Source organism: Carassius carassius, chromosome 8, assembly GCF_963082965.1.
Source record: "Carassius carassius chromosome 8, fCarCar2.1, whole genome shotgun sequence".
Classification (NCBI taxonomy): domain Eukaryota; kingdom Metazoa; phylum Chordata; class Actinopteri; order Cypriniformes; family Cyprinidae; genus Carassius; species Carassius carassius.
Genome location: NC_081762.1, coordinates 1,281,454 through 1,293,953, shown reverse-complemented (window position 1 = coordinate 1,293,953; position 12,500 = coordinate 1,281,454). Strand labels below are relative to the sequence as shown.

The window sequence follows — 12,500 nt, the reverse complement described above, 5'->3', positions numbered from 1 at the left end:
AAATTATTAGGGCGGTATGTCTCAGAATAGTCAGTGCAATTTGGGAAATAAATCAGTTAAATCTGTATGTGGATGTGTGTAAATATTCAAATGTAATCCCCTTTGTAATTGTTAAAAATTTCATAAGTAACTGTAATTTAATTAGACTCATTTTTTCTTAGTAACTAACTAATTACAGTTACAATAATTTTGTAATTAAATTACGTAACGCCGTTACATGTAACTAGTTACTCCCCAACACTGGTTAGACGTCACTGCTCTCTGCTTTGACTATGCAGACAATGTTGTTCTGTGTGAAATTTGCATCTGCGGCTTTTATAGTTTGACTGATGGGTTTCTGATTGTAGCTTGCTAAAAGGAAATGTTTTCGATCATTAATCCACGTTGCTTTCCTGTGTTTTATGTTTTACATGTGCAGTCTTTATGATTTATTTTGTGTGCAGCCTAACTGAAATCTGACATTGGATTATTTCAAAGAAATCGATTTTGCTCACTACGGCTGCGTTTATTCGATTAAAAATACAAGAAAAATTGTGAAATGTTTTTAGATTTCAAACAGCTGTTTTCTGTGTGAATCTGTGTTAAAGTGTAATTTATTTCTGTGATGCTCTGCTGTATTTTCAGCATCATTCCTCCAGTCTTCAGTGTCACATGATCTTCAGAAATCAGAATAATATGATGATTTACTGCTTGAATACAAAATAATATTTTATGCTTTAATAGAAAGTTAAAAAAGAATAGCATTTATTTAAAAGAGGAATATTTTATGTTATAAATGTCTTTTAATATCACTTTTGATCAACTGAATGCATCTTTGATGATTAAAAGTATACTTTTTTTATGGTAGGTTACACTGTATAACAATTACAAAAAACAGTGAAGTAACACATTGAAATAGAAAACGTTAAGGTTTTTTTCTTTTTTTGAAAGAGCTCCAATAATCTTTGTATTATTTACAACTAATGAAAATCCCCTTTTACAGTAAAGATGTCTTAAAGGGGTATTTATAAACGTATTGTGCATAAATGCATGAAGTGCACACATGATGCATAACAAAAATAGTTTTAAGACTTTAAGATTCAACCATATCTTGATCGAAACTGAAAAAAAAAAAAATTTAACAGTACAACAACTTGTATGTAAGCCTGAATTAAAATCTCAAAACAATGTTTTAAGACACCTCTATTTGACTATTTATTTTTGTTAGAAATTCCATCATTTTTATAATTGATGAAATTATATTTGAAATGTATTGTTCTGACTATTTCATAAATGTATGAAACAAAATGCTCATGCATGTACAATTTCAATATAAATTTCATAAATTTAGTTTCATTGCATAAAGTGCATGGTTTATGCATAAATAAAATGCATATGTTTTCAAGACGTTTATATTTGAAGGTTACAAATAAGTTATAAAATTATTGATAAACTCTTTTAATGCAAAATTTCTACATAAATTGCATAATTCATCACATGCCATATTTAGTGATCACATATCAATTTTGAGCTGTTACCGTTTGCATTTTCTGCCTCTAATCATCGCTCAGGTGAAGAGGAGGCTTGTTTGCGTGCTTTCTAAGGATTCAGGAATTCAGGTTATGAAAATCAAACCTCGCCGCTCAAGAATCCCTGGAATTCCAGAAATTCCGCCGCAGACGTTCGCTTCCAGAAACGTCTGCGAATCCAGACAGAAACCAGGTTCATCTGAGCATACATTTCTCTGAAGTAAGCATCATTATCTGAAGCTGGTGAATGTGTTGGAGCTCAATTCATATACAAACATTGTTTGTGTTCACAATCCTGGACTCTCACAGTCAGATGGGAAGGTATGTGGGTTAATGCTTGTTTTTGGCTGGTTTAGTGTGCATAGAGTTGTTTACTGATAAGGGATTGAGCTGAAGTGATCAGTGTTTTGACTTCCCTCCATGCACGGTGTTTTAACACATTTTTCAGATTGACGAATGGTGTCAAATCGTTCTTGTAAATCTTATCTGACTGCATCGCCACTGTAACTAAAATATGGATGTATATGTGTATTATTGAATCATTGTTGAGTCACTCCTGTGGCTGTTCTCTGCCTGTCTGAGCAGATGCAAGTCAGTCGGGATGAGTTTGTCATGGTTTTCCGTTCGGAGGACAGTGTGTTCCAAACCAATTCCTGTGAAGGAATGTTAATTGTGTGTCAGGTGTGTTTGGGTTTCCTGTAAGAGTCTGAAGGTGTGTGTGTGTGTGTGTGTTAAACACTGCGTTTAATCATTAGCTCTGTACCACTGAACTGTTGATTTAACATCATTTCATTATTTCTTAGAGTTATAATATTGAGCACTTTAGGTTGGATATAAAATGTAATTTTCAACATCTTTAAAAAAACACCTAAGAGTGTGAAACAATTTATGAAGTTTTATTTATTTATTTTTATTTATTTTAACACTTATATTTGAGAAGGAATTATTTATGAAATTGTTGAAACAATGAAACAATTGAGCAATTTATGAAATTGAATTCTTATGCGCATAAACGTTTTAAGACATTTAGGTTTGACGGTATATTGTTAGAAATGTAATAATTTTAACATTTTGGTGAAAATCTAGATGCCTAGGAATGGAATATATTATGAAATCGTTTCAATAATGAAACAATTTATGAAAAAATTTGAATTGAAATGTTTCACTCATAAATGTTTAAGACGCCTATATCTGACAGTATTTTGTTGGAAGTTTAATAATTTATAAGTTTATTGAAACAATTTCAAACATTTGAATTGAAATTTAACACTTTAAAACAATGTTAAGTAGAATTTTTACACGCGTAAACGTTTTTAAGACATTTGGGATTGACAGTGTATTGTTAGAAATTGAATTTACACATTTATTGAAATGATGCAAGAATTAAATATTTTGATTTAAAATTTTACACTTCAAAACATACATTTAAATAGAATTTTTAAATGTTTTTAAGACATCTAGATTTGACCATATTTTGTTAGAAAAATATATTACGAATTTCTCAAGAACGAAACGCTTTATGAAAAATGTTGAATTAAAATTAAGACATTTAAGTTTGACCATGTTTTGTTATAAATGTGTACATCTATTGGAACAGTGCAACAATTTATTTTTACAATTTGAGTTTTAAATTTACACTTTAAAACATTAAGACCTAAATTTGACGATATTTTGTTAGAAATCTTATGAAATCTTATGATTTATATATTTATTGAAACCGTTTATGAACTCTGAATTAAGATTTGAATCTCATAAATGTTTATAAGACACCTTAATTTGATCATATTTTGTTAGAAATTTAACAATTTGTGAAATTGTTGCAACACTGAAACAATTTACAAATTTGAAATGTGAATTGAAATTGTACTGTTTCAGCAATTTCATAAATTATTCCATTTCTAAAATGACATAAATTTAGATATCTTATGCATTTTAAAATGTCAACACAAATTTCATAAATTCAACAATTTTATAAAATATTCCTTTTCTAACAATAAATTATTTCATGAAATTTGAATTGAGGTTTTACACTAAAGCATTTTTAAGTCTCCTAGATTTGGCCATTTCTAGTTAGAAATGGAACAGTTTATGATATTATTGAAACATTTAAACTGATTTGTAATATTTAAATAGAATTTTTATGGTCTCAACAATGGTTTCTTCGAGGACTATTATCATTTTAAGTGTTACTTACTTAAACCGCTTTGTATGCCTGAATTACTAAATTTACCAGTCTTTGGAGAACTTCTTAGTTTCCACAAAGAAGCTTGTATTCTCTTTTCCTTCAGAAAAGCAAAAGTGATTTTAAAGAACCAGGTGCAAAAACTTTATATAACCAAACAATGGTTCAATAACAAACCTTCATATTAAGAACAAGAGGCTCCTGCACAGAAACCATTGAAGAGGCTTTATTTTTAATAGTTTTCTGATATTTTATATCTCATGTTTGTCAGTGATGACTCTGAACAGCTCGTACTACTGCACCTTGTTTTTAATTGGCATTGGATAAGGAAGCTTTTATGACAGGTCAGTCATAAACTTCATGTTCCGATGAAAAGCGTCATTGTTTTAGTTCCCGAAATATCTCTTTTCCCTGGAATGTTATCCTTTTACAGTGTCTCACTTTGTCATAACTAGTCCTGATGAAGTCATTTAACCCCCGTGAACACCTGCAAAACTTAATTCACTGAGAAAACAACGGAAAGCTTTGATTCTGATTCCTTTAGTTGTTTAGGTTAGTCAAGAACCTCTCTGAGATTCATTCTGTCATACGATTGATTCAAACTCAATAAGTCAAGATTTATCTTTATTTGAGAACTGGAAAGAGTCATTTGTTGGTGAGTCAGACTACACTGTGTTTAATGTGTGTTTGTTTTTTTAACTAGTCCTGATAAAGTTGATAAAACTTAGGAAAAGTCACATTGTAGCAGTTTAAAAATAAATGATGGTTTTGATTATTAGTTTTTCTAAAAGATTTATAAGTTGTTTCATTTCTAAAAAAAAAAAAAAAAAGTTTTGAGTGTAGGTATCTTAAAAATGCTTATAAATTTAAATTGTTTCTGGCAACTTCATTGTTTTTGACAATGGCGACAAAAATTGTCAAATCTAGGTTTCTTAAATTCTTATGAATGTAAAATTTCAATACCATTTTTATAAATGTCATCATTCTTTCAACAATTTTATAAAATTGTTCAATTTCTAAACAAGAAATCATATCAGGTGTCATCACAAATTTCATAAATTGTTCCAAGAAATTGTCAAATATAGGTGTATCAGTGCTTATGATTGTAATATTTAAATACAAATTTCATAAATTCTTTCATCGATTCAGCAATTTCATAAATTGTTCCATTTCTAACAAGAAATTGTTCGAAATTAAAAATGCTTATAAGGTAAAATATCAATACAAATTTCATAAATTGTTCCAAGAAATTGTCTTAATGCTTGTGATTGTAACATTTCAGTACAAATTTCATAAATTTCATTAATTTAGCAATTTCATGAATTGTTTCATTTCTAACATGAAATTTAAAATCTAGGTTTCGTCAAAAATGCTTAAGAATTTAAAATGTCAATAAATTGTTCCAAGAAATTGTTCCAATATAACTGTCTTAATGCTAATGATTGTAACATTTCAATAAGAATTTCATATTTAATTGATTCAGCAATTTCATGAATTGTTTCATTTCTAACATGAAATTTAAAATCTAGGTTTCATCAAAAATGCTTAAAAATTTAAAATTTCAAGAAATTGTTCCAATATAACTGTCTTAATGCTAATGATTGACACATTTTAATAAGAATTTCATATTTAATTGATTCAGCAATTTCATAAATTGTTCAATTTTTTTAACTAGAAATTGTAAAATCTAGGTTTAGTAAAAAAATGCTTATAAATGTAAAATTTCAATAAATTGTTCCAAGAAATTGTCAAATATAATTGTTTTAATGCTGTTGTTTGTACCATTCCAATACGAATTTCATCAATTTCGTTAATTCAGCAATTTCATTAATTGTTTCATTTCTAACATGAACTTTTTAAATCTAGGTTTCATCAGAAATGCTTATAAATGTAAAATTTCAATACAACTTTCATAAATTTCATTGATTCAGCAATTTGTAAAATCTAAGTGTACTCTTACATAAAAATTTCAATGCAAGTATTAAAAACAAGATAATGTCCAGAGTCTTATTTTAGTTTTATAATTAATTCTCATGTTTCTTGATGTTTGCATGTCCAGTGTAAGTCTGGCCTCTTTTAGCCCTCATTGTGTCGGCTCACCGACTTTTATACTAAATCTGTCCTGTATGTTGTCATGTGAGATCTGCTGTCTGTGAGATGATGGTCACACTCTTACCAAACACAGGAAGGAAATGAGAACTTACTCTTACTAAACCAGATTTCAACACCGCTGCTGCACAACCTGCTTTATAGATCGTATGAATCGTTTTCCTGTATGATAGGAATGATGTCATCCATGAATCATGGAGCCCAGAGAGATATGATTCGAGTGTGACGCTCATGTGGAGACTTGAGGTTGGATTTCATTGTTAAAGGTCCATATGGTGAGCTCATTCGTATCATGCATCTACAAGCCCAGAAAGAGCTTATCAGAGCCGTATAATACCTAATGTTTCAGGAAACGTCTGGCATGAAAATCTTCATATCACTACAGTTTCTCAGGCTGTTATGCATAATATCGTGTATTTTTGTCATTGTGCAAACACTAACTGCTGATTTATTTTAATAGGATTTCTTTAACAATACTTTTTCTGGTTCAGATTCTATTAGCAAATTTTTTTTTTTTGAAGGTTTAATAAGTCAATAACCTCTCTATAAACGATTCATTGTATGAGTCACCTGACTGAATCAAATTGCTACAGACTCCCGAACAAATGACTCATTTAATAAAAAAGTCAAAAACTGTTTTTTTTTTCTCATTACAAAATATCTAAATATTCTTCAAATAGGATGCATTTACTTGTGATGCAAGCTGACAAAATGTAGTTTTCTGAAAAAGAAAATGATTCAATTGAAGTGAGTTTATGCTTTAAAAAATGAAAAACATTTCATTTCACAAAAACAACAACCTCACTGGATGCATGCAAATCACAAAACCAATTTAGTCTTTGTTCTTGCTCAGTATTTTTATAGTCTTCTTAAAACAAGATGCATTTACCTTGAGATGCAAAATGAGAGTATAAAAAATTATCAAGATGAAGTGAGTTTATGCCTAAAACAAGAAAAATGTTTGCTATTTTGTTCAAAAAATACAATTTTCTTTTTCGTTTTTTGTGCATCATTTGGCAGATGTTTTTCTTGTTTTAGGCAGAAACTCGCTTCATTTTAATATTTTTTATACTCTCATTTTGCATCTCAAGGTAAATGCATCTTGTTTTAAGAATAATTATATATTTGTGCTTTAAAACTACAAAAATATTGAGCAAGAACAAAGACTAGATTGGTTTTGTTGTGTTTTTGCATGCATCCAGTGAGGAGTGCATCTGTGATATCGGTTTATTTGCAGCTACATATTTTTTCAACCGTAAAAACTCAAATCTTATAAGTCTAGTATAAAAATTTGAGTATATGACGTCAGCCTGCGACCCTGAAATCTGTCCCTGTCTCCGATAGATTGTCTTTTATTTCCTTCCTCTCCGGATTCTCATTCCCGGCCAGAATCATTCCAGAGGATTTTATGTCAGTATGAAGAGCAGGAATCAGAAAATAAACTTACACTAAACCACAACACAGAACAGGGTTCCTGGGAATTAAAGCAGCTCCAAAAAGTCAAAGATAATCTGGAAGTGGCATTAGATTACTAACATGCACAATGCAAATTCTTCAGTCCATCCATCCAGACCATATTCTTGAATTAAAGTGCATAAACAGCTTAATATCGACTCAATAGTTCAGTATTCAGCAGCTTGGCAGAGGCATTGCTACTCATTTCACACATCATTTCATTTATATAAGTCTTAAAAGTACAGAAGCTTGAATAAGTTAAGGAAGAAATATATTACTATTTATAGTAGACCGTAGAATGCACTTTGTAAAGTTGTTGCAGTAATAATAATAACATTGATAATTTTGTTCATCTTTTTTGTCCATGTCTTAATTTAAACAAGTAAACATTTGTTGTGCAATACTTTGACAATTTTTTATATATATATTTGATTGCATTATAAAATATTTATTTGAATTTTATTTTATTAGGTCATTTTCTTTAGTAAATTTGTATTTGACATTATTATTATTATTATTATTATTATTATTATTATTATTATTAACAGAAGTAGAAGTACTAGTAGTAATAGTTATAATAATAATAAAAATAATAATACAATTTATTCAAGGAATTTAAAGAATTTCAATAATCAATAAAACTTCGTTGTGCAGCACTTTGCCAAAAAAAAAGTTATAACATTTATTACATTTTAAAATATTTAAATTATAAAATTTCCCCATTTGATTAATTTTTTTTTAATTACCAAATTGTTAATTATATAAATTGTTTAGGTTACCTCCATTTTTATAATAAATTTGTATTTGACATTATTATTATTATTATTATTATTATTATTATCAGATAATAATAATACGCAAAGGAATACCAAACCATTGTTTTGTCCATGTTTACCTTTTTGTGTGGCAAGCACTTTGCCCAAAAATAAAGGAAATCGTGCAGTTGTCATTTGATTGCATAAAAAAAAATTTGAAAAAAAAAAGATTTTTTGTTCAGTAATATAAAGTAAAAAATACAGTGAAACGTTAAAAAAACTTGATTAACATTATCATGTTATTATGAATCACCGTAAGATGCTAAATAATGCTGAAAGCATGGAAAAATCTTGTTCTGTTTGTCTCCAGCAGAATGTCATCGTCTGTCCGGTTCGTCTGTGGGGGGTCAGGATCCGCGGGTCACAGACTGGTGCTCGCTGTCCAGCACTAAGCCTTCAGAGGACGGCCGGCCGGTCAGCAGCGTGTCCACCGTCTCGTCCGAGTCGTCCATCGAGGGCCACAGCGGCAGAGCTGAGATTGACCTGGAGCTCAGTCCTCCAGAGCCTCCATCACCCTTCACCAGCGTCATCATGGCGCCCAGCCCTCAGCTCACACACATGGATCGTGTGGTCATGGAGATTATCGAGACGGAGCGGATGTACGTCAGGGATCTGTGCAGCATCATAGAGGTGAGAAACATTGGTTTGAAAACGGCTGTGCATTCAGATTCAGAAATATCGTATAGTATTATTTTTATTATATTATAGTATTATGGATACCGGAGTGAGATTCAGATACACCATTGTTTAGAAGTTTGGGGTTGAATTATTATTATTTTTCTTTTTAAATGAAAGCTCACAAATTATTTGATCAAAAATATAGTAAAAACTGTAAAAATGTGAAATATTTTTTACAATTTAGAATAACTTTTTTCTATATGAATTTAGAATAATTTAGAATAATGTTTTCTATATGAATGTATTTTAAAAATGTAATTTATTTCTGTGATCAAAGCTGAATTTTCAACATAATCTCTCCAGTGTTCAGTTGTCACATGATCCTTCAGAAATCATGAAAATATGATGATACACTACTGTTGAAAAGTTTGTGTGTGTGTGTGTGTGTGTGTGTGTATAACAATACACATATGCCTCATCCATAAAGGATGCATTTGATGATTTTTGTGAGCATAACTTTGATGCCGAAAAGTGCTGTTAATGCAGGATTCTCAGTAGGCTTTTAAGAGAAAGCGTTCCTCTTTATGTCCCATAAGCCCTCCACAGAGCTGCCGACTGCTCCACAGCCACTTCCTGTAACCTTACCAGCCTCAAACAGACAGATGGTGTCCCTCACACTTTTTCAGAATACCCAGAATGCCTTGCTTTGAAGCAACAACGACAAACCAACAATTATTAAGAGACGCTGAGGTTTTGAATTCCACTGCACTACTGCTGTTTTTGGTCGTTGGGTCACGGCCGTCATTTCCCACTCAGGGTGGAGTGCTGCGTCAGCAGGATGTCTCGCTGATGAACATGGGAATTCCTGGGGTTTCACAGGTGTCACTCCTAATGCGGGAATATGTTTGCACTTTCATATTCCTTTTGCATGACTTTCCATTCACCAATATTGCATTGCTGACCATCTGCAACACATATAATGCGGTCTTGATGAATATATACATAGTACATGCTCCCATAGTACATACAGCATAGCATGCATCTTTTGGGAAATCCCATAATGCATTGCTCTCTCAGTGGAAAATGTGCAATGCATGGAAAAGATGGCAACATTTGAAAATTTTTGGACCTCAAATTTGAAATCAGAAATCAGCTGTGCTGTTTTACTACCAAAGTACGTATACCTTTGACAACTGTCTGACAAGTGATTGTATCTTCATTGATGCTTTTTGAGAATTCTTTACTCTTGCTTAGAACAAAACTAATCATTATCTAAATCTAGAGCTCTAGAGCATATATGTACTGCGCTCTTTCCTCTCAATAATGAAATAAACGCTCAACAAAAGTGCCAGTGGTGAGAAAACGGCAGTTAAGAAAGCATCAAGCTTTTTTAATTGTTCTTTATAAAATAGACTGATTTAAAGCACTCGACTTTACAGTACTAAACATGTAAAAACAGTTTCAGTGTCACTTTCATTTAGAATTACGGCTTGGTTTTCTGTTATAAAGCTAATGATAAGATTTTTTAATTAGTGCTAATTAATAAATAAATAATGCGATTACATTTAAAGTGATAGTTTGGCTTGCATAGATTTAACCTTAATCTAGCTCAGGACTGTTTTTATTTTTATAACACTGAGATGTTTTAAAAGAGATAATATTGTGAATAAAATAATTCATGTAAAAATAAATATCTTATCTCTAGGCAGAATGATGCATAAGTCATTCTGTTACTTTTCCATACAGTTAATTAAATAGTGAATGAGAAAATCTCCGTCTGTCATCTCATTCTTGTGTGCTAGATGTGTTTGTTTGTACTGTAAAAAAACAATTGTAGAATACTTGAAATTGTGCAATAATAATAACATTGTTTGACTTTTTCTGAAAAGCTAGAGTGAATAGTTTTATTTATTAGTTAGAAAATGTGCAACTCAGTATATTTAACTAATTGTAAAAGCTGTATAATAGAACAGAGACTACTGATTAATAAGTGAATAAATCGCAGATTAGTCAGTTAATGGTTGTAATAATCATTAGATTAACTGATTATAAAAATAATAGTTTGTTGCATCCCTATCTTAATCACTTAATTTACAAAGCTCAGTCATGTTCCAGACTTTTGACAGTCTTTTCAAACAATATTTAAATATCTAGTTAGAACTAAAACAACCAATATTTAAATCTCTAATTAACACTAAATCAACCGATATTTATTTACAATTTTAATTATAACAAAACTTACCAGTTTTTAAATCTTAATAGAACAAAAACTTTTAATATTTAAATATCTTATTGGAACAAAAACAACCAATATTTAAATCCATATTTAGAACAAAACCAACCCTTGTTTAAATCTCTAAACACTAAATCAACCGATATTTAAATCTTTAATTAGAACAAAACTTACCAGTATTTAAATATCTTAATAGAACAAAAATTACAGATATTTAAATATCTAATTAGAACAAAAACAACCAAAATAAAAATTTCTTAACAGGCCAAAGCCAACCCATACTTAAATATCTTCTCTCTAAATCAACCGATATTTAAATCCATATTAAGAACGAAACCAATGCATGTTTCAATCTCTAATTAACACTAAATCAACCAATATTTAAATCTTTAATTAAAACAAACTTACCAGTATTTTAATCTTAATAGAACAAATACTATAAATATTAAAATATCTAGTTAGAACAAAAACAACCAATATGTAAGTCCATATTTAGTCCAAAACCAACCCAATATTTAAATATCTAATTAACACTAAATCAACCGATATTTAAATCTTTAATTTGAACACTTACCATTATTTAAATATCTAATTAGAACAAAAACTATATATATTTAAATATCTAATTCAAACAAAAACAACCAATATTTAAATCCATATTAAGAACGAAACCAACGCATGTTTAAATCTCTAATTATCACTAAATCAACCGATATTTAAATCTTTAATTAGAACAAAACTTACCAGTATTTAAATATCTTAATAGAACAAAAACTTTAAATATTTAAATATCTATTTAGAACAAAATCAACCCATATTTAAATCTCTAATTAACACAAAATCACCCGATATTTAAATCTTTAATTAGGACAAAGCTGACCGATATTTAAATATCTTAATAGAACAAAAACTGCAGATATTTAGATCTCTAATTAGAACAAAAACAACCAATATTATAATTTCTAAACTGCCCAAAACCAACCCATATTTATTTATCGTAATAGAAGAATATTAACCAATATTTAAACCTCTAAAAAGAACAAAACCAACCAACATTTAAATCTCTTAATTGTCTTTAATTGCTAAGACGTGCACCCAAGTCACTGCAGCACTGATATGTGCTAAACAACACTATACATACGATAGAATTTGATCTAAATCCAGAGTATGAAATATAACTTGACTTTACAAGTGTTTTTTTGTTTGTTTTTTTTCTGAAAGATTTTGAAAGATCATTTGAGGTGCATTATGGGTCTGAGGGAGCATTTCGAAGAGCTGTGTATTTCTCACAGGAAGTCGGAAACTGATGTCATATGTTACCGGGATCGTCTGGGAATTTGAGACCGGAGTCCATTTAGGTTCTTGAATGGGTTGCAGTTCTTAGTTTAGCTCCCTAAATAATCTAATACACTTCCTTTTGGAAATGAAGACCTTCGTTTGTGTTTTTAGAGACTTTTCTGATCTTTCGTGTTGTTAGGTTTTATTCTGATTTAATGTGTATTTTACGTGGATTGCTCAGCACTTTGGACTACATCTGTACCTGTAAAGCTCTTAATAAAAAAGATGAATGAATGAGTTTG

General features: G+C 30.0%; 1 protein-coding gene across 1 annotated transcript in view; it reads left to right on the top strand.

The window, feature by feature from the left end:
* LOC132144839 (pleckstrin homology domain-containing family G member 3-like) overlaps window positions 1-12,500 on the top strand; it is a 39,836-nt gene that overhangs the window by 7,375 nt on the left and 19,961 nt on the right. The window contains exon 2 of the mRNA XM_059555405.1: window positions 8,380-8,699. Within this exon, the coding sequence (XP_059411388.1) occupies window positions 8,380-8,699 (320 nt within the window). The remainder of the gene's footprint in view (window positions 1-8,379; window positions 8,700-12,500) is intronic.